The sequence below is a fragment of the Alexandromys fortis genome, unplaced genomic scaffold (assembly GCF_014885135.2).
Source record: "Alexandromys fortis isolate MF-2015 unplaced genomic scaffold, M_Fortis_MF-2015_v1.1 scaffold_356, whole genome shotgun sequence".
Classification (NCBI taxonomy): domain Eukaryota; kingdom Metazoa; phylum Chordata; class Mammalia; order Rodentia; family Cricetidae; genus Alexandromys; species Alexandromys fortis.
In genome coordinates, this window is record NW_026068235.1 from 610,656 (window position 1) to 628,736 (window position 18,081).

The following is an 18,081-nucleotide window of genomic DNA, read 5'->3' on the forward strand; positions in this document are numbered from 1 at the left end:
GTCTCCCTGCCTGGGACCAGCCATTGCTCAGGGACCAGCAGCCATCTCTGCCTAGGGCCCACTGCCTGCTGCCACATGGCCCGCCACCACCATTTGGGACCTACAGCATTTCTGCTGCCTACTGCCGCGGGGATCTTGCAGCATTTTTTAAAAAAGAACAACTTTCACAACATTCCACACCTAATTGGACAAGAATTTCTTCTACCCATTAATGCGTGGAATTCCAAGTATTTGCACAATAGTCGCCAAATTGTATGATTCTAAGGATGTCTGAGAACTGTTCTCTGTAAATTTAAACAAGCTGTTCAAAGTGTATCGCAGGGAATCAAACATACAGAGACTTGAAGAATCTATGACAATAAGATACAGCTTTAAATGAGGCATGAGTGTGAGAGTGGAGGAAATGGCTAATCAATTAATTTAGAGACAAAACTTCAAGAGGCAAAACAGAAAGAAAAACAAAAGAAACTCCAAAAAAAAAAAAAGTGAGAGAATAAATTCTAGCCACAGGAGTATAAAGGTTCTCAACAATTTGTGGTAACTACCAAAGGCCCGCCCACGTCTACTTAAGCACGCGCCAAGGACGACGACCTGCCGCCTTTGGCGTGCAAAAGCTCACGCAAGCACAAGCGCATGCAGTTTACGACTGACCCCGGAAATGTTTTATTTCGCGTAGGCGGAGAGAAAACTTTCTCTTTTGATTCCTCATTTGATCCGGAAGAAGAGACATCCACCTTAGCTGACGATTGGACCCCGTCACAGGGGCGGGGCCTCCGCGATCCATTCGCCTTAGTAACCGTGTGTGACGTCGGAGTCAGGCGGGGCTTAGAGATTTGCTCGTCGTGGCCACCGGCCGAGGTGGGCGTGGTCCCCAGCGCGGGGCCTCGGCTGTCCACCGGGTGGCGGCAGGACAAGGGGGCGGTGCCAGTGATGTCACGCCCCCCCGCGTCCTCCGCGACTGGCCCGGGCTCGTCACGTGGCCCCGAGACTCGCCTGAACCTGCCTGAATCTGGGAGGGTGCGGTCGCGTCTTCCGGCTTCCACGGCCACTTCCCTCGGGGGACGGGAAAGCTCCCTCTCGGGCGCCGCCGTCTCACGTACCTTTCCGCCCGCGGCACGCCCCTCCGTGGCTGCGGGGTCCCCACGCTCTCTGTGGCTCGCGCCCGGTTGCGGACCGCGTCCCCCACACTGCTCACTGCCCCGTCCCCTCCCACTCACGCCGTCTAAAATGTCTAATATTCTCCAGAGCGCCTTTCTGAAAGCCGCCGAGGAAAATTCAGGCTCGGGTTCGCATTGGTAAGTACCAGTTCCCAGCCCTTCCCGCCGCCCCGTGTATCTCAAACGGCCGCGTGGGCCGATGCTCAGCCGGGCAGCGGGGGTAGCTGCGGGGCCCGGCCGTCCGAGCGGACGAGCGGGCGGGCGGGCGAGCCAGCGAGCGAGCGAGCGAGCAAGCGCACTGCCCTCACCCTGGCGCTCGAGAGCCACGGGCGCACAGTGCTCTCGCGGAAACGTAAAACGCCCGCCGATCGTGACGCACTGAGCCTCCCTCGGACTCAGGCGCGCAGGACGCCAGCAGCTTGAATTTCATAGGCGGACGGAGTAGATGCCCACGGAAGAAAAGCAACATGGCGTCGCTCCCGGTTTTCAGAACGCTTCTGTAAGAATCTCAAACCCAGGCAACGAAACGCACATCGTGGATTAGCAAGTGCAGCCCCGGGGCGCTGGACCTTCGAGTGAAATAGTCAGATTGTTAATATGTTCAGGAAGAAGGGACTGTAGTGTTTGAAATGTTCAACTAAGACGGAGAAAAGTTGAAAACTAAACGTTAAGTCAGTTTTTCCAGGCAGCGCGCTGGAAACGGGTGTGAAGGGAGAGAGAGCATCTCATTGGTTGTCTCCACTAGGGACAGTTGGCTGATTACACTGTCACCGCGGCTCTGGCTAGGTAGGAAACTCATAAGTAACGGAGGCTGTCCTCAATCCAGCCTGGGCTACCTTAGTGTTAGGATTACGGCTGCCACAGTCTTCTCTGGTTAAAAAGCAGATCCACCAGTAACTTTTTAAGTTTGTGTTAATCCAGGTGAAATAATTGCAAGAACAACAAACTGTTCATTTAGGGGAAATGTTTTAATTTATGAATTCCGTGGTTAATGGGAAACACGGTGAGAAGCAAAGATTAGTAAATCTGTAGAAGGTAGATGAACAGCGTGAAATTCAAGAGCAAAACTCTTAAAAATGAAAGGGACTTGCTGGTGAAGAAAAACAGGTTGTCTGGCGTTCCTTGCAGCTTGTTCGTTAGTAGTTATGAGACTAATGTACCACTTTCTGATCAAAATAATAGCACCTAAGAATATTTTAGTAAAAAAGGAAGAAACAAGAATTAGTGAAAGAAAGGCATAAAGGATTATCTTAATATTTGCTACTATGATAAGAATATAACTTTTGTGTTCCGTTTTCAGCCGAGGTAGGTTTCTTTTAGTTACAAGTAGATACAAACCCTAATTGCAGTGAAAAGTGATGACTTTTTTAAAGACTGAATTTCTAAACCTCTGGGTTGAAAAAACAAGAGATCATCCTGCCTCCGCCTTCCCAGTAGCTGAATCTGTAGGAAGTTGCTGTTGGGCTGGTATAAAAACAGAAGTCATTAAGAGTAAATAGTGAACTGGTGATATAAGAACCCTTATATCGCGTATCACTAGAGATAGCGCTTTGGTACAAAGGACGTTTGTGTTTTGTGGAAATTAGGAAACAGATTGTATTGAAACAGAGGCAAAGGTAGAACTACTTTTTAATAACTAATTTTTCCTACATTTTTGTGCCTGCATATTTATATCTGATGTACCATAGAACATCGAGCAGGTGTTTTAACGTTGCATTCGTTTTCAGTTCCAGAAGTAAGATTAAGTGAATCGTAAGTTTTTTATTGTGCACTGGGGTTCCCTTTTAAAACAGTTTCTAATCATTTTGGCAAATTTTGAACTCTGAAAAATATTTTAAACTCAATTATGTTTTGATTATTTACATAAGTCATTTCACATTCATTAATTCATTGGTTTATGTGTTGGTGCTTTGTGATACTTACATGCTTTTATTTCTTTAAATTGTCTGATATTATCATAACATATTAGGGACATTTACCACCAGGTGATTTCTTGAGGTGTATGACACTTTCCTTACTAGTTACGTTTGGTTTTATTTCGTTTTCGTAACAGCATGCCAGCTGTTGAAATGTAATTATGTAAATAATTTGATTAATATCACTTCCTTTGTGCTGTTGGAAGACATACATACTTAGAGAGGGGGCACTTTCTCTTCTTTGTAAAATTGTTAGGATTTTCTCTTCTGTAGATGAACTTTCCTTGAGTTACTATTCTCTTAATGAAAATTCTGTATTGTCATAAAGGATGGTTATTATTTAATTTATCTGATTTAATCAGTCACAAAAATAGGAAATTCAATCTTACAAGTAGAGAGCAAAGTCTGGGTATTTGTGGCATAGTATCCATTTAATTTATTCAGGCTTGCACTGGGACCGTAATTACTCACTGTATAACAGAGGTGGGATGATAGCTCCTAAGGGTTGTTTCGGTCTGGTAATGACTTCATATTTTAGACATTGATTGGTCAGAAAATTTTCAGACTAGGATTGATGCAGTTAGGTGTGTAGTTTGGCTAACTAATGACAGTACTGGTTTGGAGTAAGGGTTATATTTCGGGTCGCTTTTGAGAAATAGTGAGGGCCTAGATTAGGTGGTAGAGAATATGGGTTAGATCTTTAAAAAGTGAGATGGAAAATCGGCAGACCTGATCATCAGATTGCTGTTTTTTGCAAGATACTCTGCCATTTTTCTAACATTTGGAATTAGATAAGACAAACATACACATGCCCTTTTAAAATTACTTCTCTCCGAATGTGGTTTGATGTTCCTGGAAAGAAAATGCTGGTTGAGGTCTTTTGTTGTGAAAGTTTATCTTTACAACTTTTGAATAGACTGCGAAGAGAAATAAACACCATGTAAGCTAACTGTACTCTGTCACAGATCTACTTGTTTATGCAGTTGAATTATTGCATGATAAGATTTTTTATTACTCTCAAATCATAAAAAATATGGATGAGACTGCTTACAGAAAACATGTAATTAATTCTGTGTGAGATATTAAAAATATTTTAAGCACTTGTATTTTTTTAGCTATAAAATATTAATGACAATATATGTCTGTCTTCCTTGACTTTTAAGATTAGAGTTATATGACCATATTATTACATAAACATTGCATAGTATTTATTATTGTATGGTTGTATTAGGTTCTTATATATTTTTACAAATAAATAAGAAGGAAAATGGTCTCATAACAGCTGAAAAATCATTATTTTCAAAACTATAAAATGCTCATTAGTCTCCATGGTGTTCATCATTCCATTTCTAATACATGAATGATGAATGTCCATATTAAAATAGTAAAATGAAACTCAGAAATTATATCATTTTGTTTGCGCATTTAGCAGGACTCTTAATTTTGAGATTGGGTATCACTGTATTGACCATCTTGAACATCAAGTCTCAATGTCATCTTCCCACGCCTACTTCAGCCCTCTTAAGTTAGCTGGAACTACAGATGTGTGCTACTGTAGTAAGTAGGTTTTCTAAAATCTGTTAGCCAATAAGGGAAAGAGCCAGAATTAGAAGCCTGTAATCTTTCTAATGTATTTCTCTTTTAAGTCTTAGAATTTAGGGGTTTTGTGTGTGTGTGTGTGTGTGTGTGTGTGTGTGTGTGTGTGTAGTTTCTCACTTCAGATACCAGGTGGTTTAATGTAGCTAGTGCTCTAGTAATTCTAAGTGTTCCAACTGAAGCATGGGATGAAGAATCTTGATTCTAGTTTTAGTGGTGTCCTTAGGCCACAGCATGTGATCTCTAAGAAAATGGAATCTTTTTAAGAAGGTGGAGTCTTAGTGTGATTTTGATTAAACTATTAATTGAAGATTCCTACTAAAGCTGGAAAATGTGTATATTCGTTGAAAGAGTATGTATGAATTTCATTCTCTCTTCTCTTTAGAAGTCTGCATTTCAGTTTAGTTTTAAGAACTCATTTAATTTGTCAATAAGTCAAATCGTTTTTATAGCTTGTAGGTATCACTTCAGCTAGCATGTTAATTTGTTCTATTAGATACAGAGAAGCTATAAGTAGGAAAAGCTATCCTTAAAGAATTTACAGTCTGTGGTAATACATTACAATTTCTAATGATATGAAGATTTGGAAGAAGCTGCATTTTTTTTTCTGTCTCTTTGGCAGGGAAGTGGCAGTTGTATATATAGATAGATAGATATATAAAGTTTGCTGTATAAAATATATTTCTTTGTAAATCAATAATAGGGAAACCTTTTATCCTGTGATATAATGTGAGATATTAAAAGTCTAATTTATTCAGTTATATGAATAAATATCCATTTTAAATATCCTTGCTCTTAATACAAATAATTGTAAAATATAGGTTATTTCTGTTAAAGCTTCTACTTTGTTAGGCAGATTTTTCTAATAGCTGAAATATATTTATATCAAAGGGGGCTAAACAAAGTATTGAAATAGTTTTCTTGGATTGGCCATTGGGAAGAATTACATTGGTTTTTGTGTGTGTGTGTGTGTGTGTGTGTGTGTGTGTGTGTGTGTGTGTGTGTGTGTGAGATACTTTTGAGGTTTCACGATTCCTGGTATTTGAAAAAATAATTGCAGAGTTATTGAGTTTCTCATCTTAAGAAACTTCAAATTACTATGAAAAACAATATTTGATTTCTTTTTTAAAAAGTAGGTAATAGTAAGGGCATTATACTCTAATATTAACTGGAATAAACTCAATAATGCTTGATATCCTAAAGTTGACAAAAGTTTAGTTGATATGACTGTCAGATATTTTATGGAAGAGGTAGAATTAAAACTTCATTTTATGTTGTTGTTGATAGACCAAAGAATATTTAGTTCAATAATGCACTTGGCATAAAGGAGTTTCTCTGTTAAGAGCAGAGATTTCATGTAGAGAAGTTATAGGTAACAGTGGTATAGCTATTGATTATAGTTTGGTTTTTGTGTGTTTGTGGCAAACTGGATTGGCAATGGTAGGTATTCATTTAAAACTGATATGAAGCAACATTATGAGACCAGTATTACATGCTAGTCAGCAGCAGTTACAATCAGAAAAGCTAAACACCATTGCAAAATACAGGGATGAGATGAAGAATGCAATACACAAGGTGGTGGGAGCGAATTTAGATACTGGATGTTCCAGTGGTAAAGAAAACAAAAAGGGGAAGACTTAATAGAAAAGTGAAAACTTTATAGTTTTGATATGTCACTCACTTAGAATATATTTCTTAGCTGTTTACCTTTTATAAGCATGTATTCATTGTGCTATGAGGACAATAGGTCAAAGCTAATCAGGTAATCAGTCTATGTGAGCTAACAGTCAATGCTGTTACATGGTTGGAAAATAGAATGTAGTACTAGTTTTCATAGAGATTAATTTTACCTGTTGGATTTTAAATGATGGTATTTAAATTAAAATGTTTGGTAAAAGACAACAATTATGAAGTGAAGATTAATAGTGGGAATAGGAGTGAAAAGATGTAACTAGTGGTCATTATTGCTGCAAAGAGGGTAATTGAGGGAGTTGTTGAAACCATGAAAATGAGTTCAATCTTTAAGGGAAACATATCTTGAAGGAGAAAAAAATGGGATTAAAATGAGTTGAGCAAGAACTATATTTGGGGGACTACTTGAGGATGAATACTTAAAATACAGGAAAGTTAGTAAGGAAACATTAAGAAAGTCAAGAGAACACATTATACACAATAAAAGCCATAAAATGAGGAAGATATAGTAAGAGTGTCATTTGCACCAGGCAGTAGTGGCACCACACCTTTAATCCCAGCACTCTACCGAGTGAGTTTCAGGACAGCCAGGGCTACACAGAGAAACCCTGTCTCGAAAACCAGTGGGAAAGGAAACTGTCATTTGCAACAGAGCAAGTAGAGAATGGGGTGAAAGAAAGACAGACTTAAGTGTGAAGACATACTTGATAATCTTGAGAATAATGTTTTAGTAGAAATAATCACAAAAGAGACCTTTAAGACCTTCTAGAATATTGCTTCTTAATTGTGGTTTATTAGACTACATACCATCTCCTGTCATTGTACTTGTATCCAGTTCATAATCTTTTTATGATCCTCTCTGACTTCAACCTTTTTTTAAAAAAGTTTTATTCTTTAAAATCACTATAGAAAAGCAAAGAAAAATTACGGCACTGATTTACATATTCTCTGGTTCATCTCACTTTTAGAAAAAGAAAAGAAAAATCCCTTCTTGCTAGGTTTCTCCTCTAGCTTGTTTCCCAGGATTTTCCTCAAGAATTAAAGTTTGTAGGAGTTGTGTGTGTTTACTCTTTATAATTAACAATTTTTCTCCCACTAAACTACTCTAAGTCTACTAATGACTCTCCTGGCATTATTTCCAGTGTACATGTTTAGTCTTCCTCCAACTTGACTCCCAGAAACTTTTAGTATCATTGTGTTCAAGTCCTTTCTTTGGGTTCCATTGCTTCAGAAATCATAATGAACTCTCCCTTCCATTTTTTGAGATGCCGTCTTAGAGTATGGAAAGGAAGACATTCTGGCCATTTGAGTTTCAGGAGCCCACAAGATTTTGAGTAAAACCCAAGGGAGAGTTTGACTAGATATCTTGTATCCTAAAGAAGCTACAGATACAAAGTTTTTATTGATAATAATTCATTAGTACTTAGGAAACTATGTGAAAAAGAGTACAGAGTAAAAAAAGACTTCTGTTCTTTAGCTATGATGAGTTCTCAAAGATGGTTGAAAGTCTTGGAATGAGGATATTTTAGGAAATGGTTCAGGTGCAAGCATTTTTCTTAATCTCTTCAAATGCATCACTTATCTTATTTCATGATGATTACCTGTCTGTATTTATGTACTTAGTTATAGTGGGGGATTCAGTAAATACATTGCTTATGGGTTCTGATAGCAAATATTTAGAGTTGGAGAATCATTCAGTCTCTCTTGGAACTATTCAGCTCTGTTGTTGCAGCTCGGCAGCCACTGTGTAATAAACAAAACTAACTTATAATTTTGCATACTGCAGTTTAATCTCATGATAGAACGTGGTACAGAATTCTCTTTTAAAGTGTTTTTCATCCTTTTAAAGTTCGAAAGCTACATGGTTTAACGTAAAACCAGAATGGCTTAGGTTTAGCCTACAGGCTATAATTTATTAATCTCTTTCCCCTAATCAAAGCCTGGTGTTTGAACCATGTACTTGGTGCTTCTTGATTGGTTTTGAGACCTGGTATTGTTCTCTCGCTCAGGTTCACCTTCAGTCATCTCCATCTCCTAAGTGCTAAGATTTTGATGCATGAGTAACCATGCTCATCTCTCACTGAGTATATTTTCATTTAATGCTGAATAAATTCATGTTGAACTTACAGTTGCAGAGATAGTGCAGATGGATCTTCAAACCCTGAAAGCAAGAATTGAGACTTTTCTTTGTGATTATACTTCTCTAAATCTATTAAGAGGTAGTGTAAGTTTTCATACATTAACACTAAGTATGTTTCCAAACTTTCTGGCGGAACATGTTGTTTGGATTGTAGTGAGGATACATAGAATTTTGGGTGTTTTTTTTCTTTCATTAATACTTGATTTTCAAATCACATCCATAGGTGGTAAAACAGACCCTTACACTTTTGAGAATTAGTGTTTGTCTTTAAGGTTTTCTTCCTTTGCATTTAGTCAAACCTATTCAGTCTATGAATGTGTACTCCATCCACAGTTAACGTTTTTAGACTGTAGCATAAAAGACAGTTTGTAGACAAAAACTTAGGTATATGATAAGAATATATGGCATGAAGAAAATTAACTGGGATAAGTTTATTATGAAGGAAGGACAAGGATAGTTAAGTTGGCTAGAGAATGTATCTCTCAGAAGTTATCATTTATTATGAGACTTAAGCTCCATGTAGAGTTGTATGAGAGAAGCACCTTGATAGAAGGAATTGTCTTACATTCCATGAAAACACTGCACTTTATAGAACCTGAAAGGTGGTTTGGGTATAATTTGATAAGTCTCTACCAAGTAACCAGCAAATCTGGATTATAAAGAGATTAATGTATCTTGGCTTTCTGTAAAACTGACAATTTGTATTAAAAATACCTCATAAGAATGGAGATCACCATGGACTAATTAATAAAAAGTATTCCCTTTCAGTTATAATCCACCTTTATAAAAAAAAACTTCCCCATCAAAATTTCCATGATATTATGTATAGAATGTTTTATTAAATAATTGCTACATTCAAGAACTGTGGAACATGAAATCTCACATACATGGAAACAATAATCTAAGAAGGAAATGGTTGCTTCATGAGTATGTCCATTAAGCTGACAGTATAAGAACATGACAAACTGAATTGTTATCACATGAGAGATCTCAAACAGGAGAAAAAGTTGTCAGAATTTGTCAAGGGAGAGTGATAGAAGTAACACAATTAAGAGCTGGAGTAAAAGTCCTGCTCAGTAAAAGTAAAGGAAGACAGTAGGAAGGAATTAACGAAGAAGCGAATGATGATAGTGTGGAGTCTTTTCTAATAGCATTGTGTTTAAGGGCAGTTTTAGAAACCTTTTTGTTTTGGAATAAATGTTAATATTTCATAATCTACTTGTGAGATCTGAATCAAAGTTGATTATATCTTTATCTTCAAAATCTATTCCATGATCTTTTTACATTGCAAACTTAAAGTTACATACTGTTATTAAATTTTAGTATCTAAAGTCATTGCAAATACTTGTTTTAAATAAAATGTATTTAACATGTAGTATGTTGTGTTTATTTACTCAAAATATTCTTTTAAGTGTTTCAGGCTGCATGTACCAAGTAGTTCAGACGATTGGCAAGGATGGAAAAAGTCTTCTGCAGTTACTTCCAATTTCTAAATCTTCTGGAAATCTTACCCCAGTAGTTCAATCTCCAGTGGTATTTGATGCTTTGAAAGGGAATACAGGAACACCAGTTCAAGTTACTTTTCAAACTCAGATTTCCAGCTCCTCTACGAGTGCACCAGTTCAATTACCCATTTTTCAGCCAGCCAATGCTACAAAGTATTTTCTTACAAGAACAGTAGATACATCAGGAAAAGGTAGTGTTACTTCTGTGGGGACTGGAAGTCTTACACCACCAGTTTCTAATGTTGAGAGTCATGGTGTGAAAATTGATGGACTCAACATGCAAACATTTGCTATTCCTCCCTCAACACAGAATTACTCATCTTACTTTGTAGTCAATACCCCAAGTCTTCCAGTGAATGTGAATTCTTCAATTTTGCCTTCTGGGCATCATTTACAGATTCCTGTGAATATGAATTCTTCGATTTTACCTTCCGGGTATCATTTACAGATTCCAGCCTATGCTAAAGTGCAAACTACACCTGCAACCACCTTGTCTCCTTCAGTTCATCAAATGATATGTGGAACTGCAACTACAAGTACCTCAGGAGCAGTTGAGTCCTCCCAAATACCAAGAGTTTTTTATGTATCGCCTGTAAATTCAGTGCAAAATATAGTTACCGAGAACTTGCAGGATATTTACCCCAAACAAGTGACATTAAATACCTCGAACAGTCCAGTGAACGTTGCTTCACAGACAGAGTTAAAAGGTGGTCAGCACTCTCAAGCTACTCAAGTGACATGGAATTTTCAAGAGAATCTACAGCCTGCTACTGCTGTTTCATCCCTTGTTCCTGTTAAGTCAAATGTGGCATCAAAGATTATAAAAACTGTTATAGGTAGAGAAGTGATGGGAGATAATATTAAAAGTACACATCTGTTGACTACCATCAGGTCTCGAAGGACACAATACATACGTGTGCCTTTTAAAGAGAATGCATTGGTAATGCTTAATGAGAAAGTCTATCTGATGACTAAAGAGGGTCTGCCATCACAAAATGACCAACAGAATTCTGTTTCTTCTGATATTCCACTAAGAAAAGATTGTTCAGAGGTAGTAAGTTCAAGTCCAGGCACAGAAATACCCAAAGAGGTAAATAGTTCTTTGATTGAAAGTAAATCTTTGGAATTGGAGACAAAGTCACTTTCAAATTCCCAGCTTGCTTCCATGGCCAGTCTAAGAGCAGAGAAGAATGAAAAAGTGGAGAGACCGTCATTTTCTATGACAAACTCACATACTTTGAACCAATCCTGTAACTGCCTTAAACAGAACCAGACTGTGTTTACAAACCCAGTTTTTCCAGATGGATTTAGGACAGGACAGAATGCCCCCAGAAAAGAAAATCTCATCCAGAGCGTAGAGAAAATATGTTCCTCTGTCGATGCAGCAACTGTTACTTCACAACTGTGTGTTTTCAGAGACCAAGAAACACAGGTAATTTTCCCATGTCAGGATGCTCTTTTTATATATCTCTGAGGAAAAAATTTCTTAATTATCAAATTTGTCTGGTACCTGTCTACTACACACATACCTCATCACACCTGCTTGCTTAAAGCGTTCATCTGAATAAATAATTGAGCAATACAATTGGTAGAGTCTAAACAGATCTTTCTCTTCCATTACTTAGCTTAGTAAGTCTGTAAAACAAAATGACAGAACAAAGTTCAAAAGAGTTGGAAAGTGAGTGATATGTCTTCAGAGATTAGTAAGGTTGTGTGAATGTGCATACATATGTATAATGCATATCCACTGAATAGCATGTTTTAATTTATGAAAAGATAAGCTTCATAGAAGAGAGACAGGGTTTAAAGACTAGAAACTTTAGAGTGGGACTTTAAATTTTTTCTTGCTTTGTTGTTGGTTATGGTTGTGGGCAGAAAAATCAATTTTTTTAAGTACTGAGAAATTTGTGAAGTCATCAGAACCTTTCCTTCAAATGGAATTTTTATCAATGTCTTTGAGTGTTTGGCCTTGAAACTTTTGGGGGGAGGGGTTTTCTTGTTTGTTTCAAAACGTGTGTTTCTTTGTAGACCTTTATGATTACTCTAATTGCATATCTATCAACTACCTTTCCTTTCTTAATACACTTTTTCCTTGTTTTCCTAGTACTATTAGTTTCTGTACCCTTCATTACAGAAATCACTGAATTTTAAAGACAGGAATGTAAATTCTAATAAAAATGAGATTGGTTGATAACATTAAACTTACAGAAGGCTTCATTCTTTACATACTGTTCTGTAAATCATTTTTGTTTTGATTTACTTGTTTTTTTAGTGTCTCGATATGTAACTCAGGTTGGTCTTGAATTCACCATCGTCCTGCCTCTACTTCCTGAGTTCTGGGATTACAGGGTACCTTGCCCTACCTAGAGTATTTTAAAGTTATTTTCATATCTAGTCTCTCATTTACTTGAGAATAAACCCTTCATTATTTTTCTGTATAATGAAATGAGTAATTGTGTAATATTTTAAGTTCGTATTCATTTAAATTCAGTTTTTGAATGCATGGTAAATGTGAACTCTTTAAAGCATGAATTGTTCTTTTGTGAAAGAGTAGATAATTGCTTAGTTGCTTGTCTGACAGAGTAACCTGAGCAATTAGCAATATTTTTTTTCTCTTGATTCCAGACCCAGTCTGAGATGGCATCTATGTTAAAAAAGGATACCCAAGAAAGAAATAACAAGAAATATTCTCAAGGAAGCAACACAAAAGCGTCATATCTGAAGAGTGATGCTGAATTTATAAAGCTCTTTGGTCTTACTAAAGATTTGAGAGTTTGTCTTACTCGAATTCCTGACCATCTGGGCTCTAGAAAAGGTTTTGATTCCTTTAATAATATGGTGAAGAATAATTCTTACAGAGATGCAGATATTGTGATGAAGGAAGAAGTAAAACAGGTAATAGTTATTTTAAATGTATGACATTTTTATAAGTATGACAAAGATGTGGTTATATTTATCTTTTATTTGGCTTTTAATGTGCATTAGATTGATGATTTTTACCAAATTTGCATATCTCTTACAATGACAAAAGGCATCTTAACACACAGCTACAAATATATCCCTAGTTAATTTGAGTTCTGAGTATTTTTAGTTACCTTGCTTTTTCCTTTTGTAATAAAAAAAATTAGTCAAAAGCATTTCAACTAGTTATCCTATGTTAAAGAATTACCTAAAGAAAATAGGTATAAAGAAAAATGTGAGCATGCTGATGTTCATTGAAGTATTAATATTTACTATATTTTAAGCAACATATGTAGTCAGTAATGTACTATAATTATGCTTACAAACATTATAGTCTAATATTCTGAACTCCAACCTTTTCAGATAAACCTTCTTAAGGAAACTTGTGTCTACTTTGCTAATGAAATGAAAATTTAAATCAATTGTTTATGTCAGGTATTTCTTAGGTACTGTTTCATTTCAGTGATAGGCCACCATGGCTTCTAATAATCAATTTAAGTAAGAAAGTGTAAATAAACTAGCTTGTTTTTTAGAACTATGTGACTTTTCATTTTGGTATCACATAGTAGGATTCAGTTTTTGCTATAGTTATCCCCAGTAAAATTTGTCAAATCAAATTCAGTTGCTATTATTTGTGTGCTAACTTTGATTTGAAAGCATGTGGCATAGCAATAACATTATTTTTTTTTTTTGTCTTATTAACATTGCAGCACAGCTTTCCTAAGAAAAGAAAAGCAAAAACCGTTAAGAAGATGGATTACACAAAAAGGAGAAAAATAAAGAGGGCTAGTGACACGGTCGTGAATGGAACTGATGATGCTAGTTCCCAACTCCTTAGTATTTTACCAACACCAGACATACCGCAGCATAACATTGTCACAAGCACAGCCAGGGAAGACAAGAGAACTGAGGTAGAAAACTGCTCCTATGAGAAGCAGGAAAAAGGCACATTAAGTTCAAGTACATCTTGTGAACAAAGTAGTTATTTTAATAGAAGCTATACTGAAGATATTTTTCTAATAACACCACCAGAATTAGAAGAAACCATTAGAGATGAAAAAATTAGAAGACTTAAGCAGAATCTGAGAGAGAAAGAAGCAGCTCTTGAAGAAATGCGTAAGAAGATGCACAAAAAACAGTAAAGATTTAAAGAACTATATTACTACAGTAGTCCCCTCTTACCTGATGTGGATGGAGTCAAGACCCCCAGTGGATGCCTGGAAGTGGAGATAATACCAAATTATGTATCCAACTGCTGTGGTATCATTACGTTTATTAAGATAACTAAACGTTTATTTAAATGAATAATAAGCAAGTAGTATATACAGTGTGGATACATTTAAGAGGATAATTGTTGTCCTGAATAGGAATTTTTTGCCATGCTTCTAAGAATGGCATGTAATTTAAAAGTGATGAATTCCTTTCTGGAGTTTCTAAATTGATTTGGACAGTTTTTCATGAAAACAGAAAAGGCAACTACAAGCTATAAGGGATTGCTGTCACTTATAAAAAGGCACTCTGAAAGTGTCTTTATATAAAACTTGAGGGGCACTATAAATGTTGGGTCATATGACCTGTCAATTTACATGAAGTATTTCGACTTACGTGTTTTAGAAGAATATTTTTGGTATTTTTCTGTGAAATGGCATTCCCCAAATTTGAATATTTTGTACAAGTTTCTGTTATATCTTTAAATTCCTCAGGTCTTACTCTGACAATAAATATTGTGTACTAAAATCTGCAATCCAGGATAGGAAGTAAGCTGTAAATTTAACTTTACCATTGAGTTTTTATGTATACTGTCTTGATCTTCTTACCTATAATATAAAAATGATACAACCTATTCACCGCTGTTGATATTTTTATTCCATGAAGAAAATCTTAAAATTTATTCAAATATTCTTCAACATGAAGGGCATATTTTTTTTAACCTGACTACAATCTTACATATTCCAAAGAAGTTTGAAATTTAGGCTATTTCATGATACATTTTATTTTTGACCTGCAAATTATGTCAAATGAAGCTGGAGAGATGATTCGGCAGCTGAGAGCACTTGCTATTTTCCATGGGAACAAATTCAGTTCCCAGCTCCCATGTCATGTGGTTCATAAACACCTGTAATTAGAGCTCCACAGTACCCAATACTGCCTTCTGACTGCCAGCACCTACATACATATGGCATACACTCCTGTAGATACATACACAAAAAACTAATTTTAAACTATATGTTACTTTAACAGCACCTTTTTTTTAATGTGTACATGCATGTGTTGCATAGATTATCTGAAAGGCAGATCTGGACCTTAGACACATGTAAGATTTCTCAAGCAACAATTTTTCTATAGAAGCATCCATTTTTTTTCTAGTTAATCTTTGATTTTGGGAAAGTTTGGTAGTATAGTGAATGGATGGAGAATTAAAAAGATTAGCTAGTTAAAAATCAACAAATATCTAGAAGTAGGAATCATACAATGTAAAGACAAGAACAAACCATAAACAAGTATTAAATAGGAGTAAAACAATACATCAGTTTGATTTGGCTGCTTTTTGTAGTGATAGTTTTGTTGAAGTATAACTTGCATACCATAAAATATACCCTATTAAGCTAGACAAATTAAAGTATCAATAATTTCAGAGCACCACACCCCCCAATATAAATTTTGTAACCATTAACGGTCACCCCTTCTTTATCTTCAACTATGCAACATTCTGCTTCACTAGAAAGATCTGTTTGTGACCATTTCATGAACGTGGAATCATAGGATATATATTTTTTTGATTGTTTTTTACTTGGCCAGATATATACAAGGTTTATTCATAATCTAACATATATTAGTAGTTTGCTTTTTACTGCCTGGCAATATTCCATTATATGGAATCTTAGTATTTGTAAGATTTGTTCTTGAATGCCCCAAGGCTGTCAAAATCCATGTGTAAATCTTATACATAAAATGGCATAATGTCTAAATAAAATCTTTTTGAGTATATTTAGTTGTATAAACTCTGGGCCACCACAGTAACTCTAGCATTTTGGGGACCTACCAGACTATTCTAGTTGAGTTTTGTTCTCCCTACTCATCTCAGTAGGTCTTGTCAAGGCCATCAGTAACATGTTTCTCCATTTTGGGGTCAATTGTCAGTCTTTAAAACCAAAATTTAATTTCATAACCTTATTTTCTTTTGATTAATGTTTAAAGAAGCAGTGAGCACGTAAGTTGTAGAGAATGCAACAAGTAAAAATGCTAAAATTTCAGTTCCATTTGAGGGTTCACCACTAACCTTAAACATTTTTGCTCTTTTGCTACCCATATATGTATATTTTTACAAGAATGAGATCCTTGTTTAGATTATATATCACATTGTTAATGTCAAGCTTTCTGTTTATTTTTGAGACAGGGTCTCACTGTGTTATGCAGCTGGTCTCAGACTTGAGATACTTCTCCCTCTGGCACCCAAATGCTATGATTACAGAGTCTACCAGCATGCCTGACAATTTTCAGATTTTTCAGTAAATTCTAATATACATGCCAAACTCACTTCTTTGACTTGGATTATTACTTAAAGCTGTTGATGTGGGATCAAATTTAGGACTGTGCCTGTTATCTAGCTTCTAAACCCCATAAAATTCTTGTATTTCCATATATTTTTATTAGGTACAAAGGTAACTGAGTTCTGACCCCTTTTCTTTGATATTTGATACATATTTCCCTTATGCCTCAGTGAATCATGACTGAGTCTATGTCCTTGCTGATTCCCTCTCTTCCTAATCTAATATTTTATGTGCCCCAGGCCTCAGTTTCTTTGTTTGCTTCTCTGTTTCTACCTGCTAATTTTCTTGGTGACCTCATTCAAGTTCAGATATCTTCTCACACCAGATAGGAAACTGATTGATTGCAGACCAAAGTATGAATACCACTAAAGTCCAACTTGGTGCACCAATAAATTTTATTGGGGTTATTAACAAGAATGTATATGGTAGGTTATTTAGAGGAACAGGAATGACTCAAAACTGTATCACCCAACCCCACCTCATTATGGACAACTGCTCATGAAAACAAAACCTGCAGTACACAACAGCACTTGCAGGCCATTCCAACCGGTTCAAGAATACCCTTTCCAGATAGCTCAGGTAGTCTGAGCCTATTCTAGGCATCTGGGCTGATCTTTGCTTTTTTGGGGTTGCTTATCTTGTCTGAGAATCTTCTGGAAAGCTGATTTTTCTCAGAGTGTCTTTCAGCTGGAGGAGGGCCTAGTGAGTGGTCATTTTCAAGGTCTTCCTGAAGTTATTTTGAGTTCATATCCCAAACTTAATGAGCTTCCCTGCAGTATGAAATGTTTCACTTCCCTCTAAAACATTCCTGTCCTAAAGTGTTTTTTTAACCTCAAAAATAGAGGTTTACATTGAGAAAATTGCTACACAACAACCTAACATGGTTTTAACATTCTAACAATGTTAAAGAAAATGAGTGCGACAAAATTCATGATAAACATACTTTTCATCATCAATTTCATTTTCTTGTCTATTTTGGTCTATTATTATTTTGCTACATATTACTAAGGGTTTGTTATTTAATTCATCAAGTGTGTATTTTTTCTGATACCTTTTATGATACTTGATGGGTGACTTGAATCCTCTATAGAAAGATTACCAGGGGTAATAGGGATATTGAGTATGATCCACAGGACCCAAATGAAAAGTGCCTTACAGAATGATACAGGCTTTTAATCCTGTGCTAGGGAAGCAGAATCAGTAGGATTTCTGAGCCAAGAGACATCGTTTTTCAAAGGAATCAAATCCTTGTTTCCAGGTTCTGAATATTACAAATAACGCTGCTATGAACATAGTTGAACAGATGCCCTTGTGGTATGAGTGTGCATCCTTTGGGTATATGCCCAAGAGAGGTATTGCTGAGTCTTGAGGTAGATTGATTCTCAATTTTCTAAGAAACTGCCATACTGATTTCCAAAGTCGCTGTACAGGAAAAAAAACTGCCACTTTATCCCAATCTTCCTGTTTCCCCAAGATCCCCCAATCCTCCCCTTCTCACTTTTCTCTCCCCGTCCCCCCTTATCCCCAACCCACCCCACCCCCAAGGTCTCAATTTTCTCCCTG

The 18,081-nt window shown here is 36.4% G+C and overlaps 1 protein-coding gene across 4 annotated transcripts in view; it reads left to right on the plus strand.

The window, feature by feature from the left end:
• Lrif1 (ligand dependent nuclear receptor interacting factor 1) overlaps window positions 1-14,810 on the plus strand; it is a 56,649-nt gene extending 41,839 nt beyond the window's left edge. Inside the window, exons 1-4 of one of the 4 annotated variants that reach the window (XM_050130974.1) lie at window positions 968-1,295; window positions 9,914-11,438; window positions 12,632-12,901; window positions 13,678-14,810. In XM_050130974.1, coding sequence (XP_049986931.1) covers window positions 1,228-1,295; window positions 9,914-11,438; window positions 12,632-12,901; window positions 13,678-14,109 — 2,295 coding nt within the window. In that variant the 5' untranslated portion in view covers window positions 968-1,227 and the 3' untranslated portion in view covers window positions 14,110-14,810. Of the gene's footprint in view, window positions 1-967; window positions 1,296-9,913; window positions 11,439-12,631; window positions 12,902-13,677 lie in introns of those variants that run through there. The other 3 variants (XM_050130975.1, XM_050130977.1, XM_050130976.1) reach the window with 3 other exon arrangements.
• The last annotated feature ends 3,271 nt before the right edge of the window (window positions 14,811-18,081 follow it).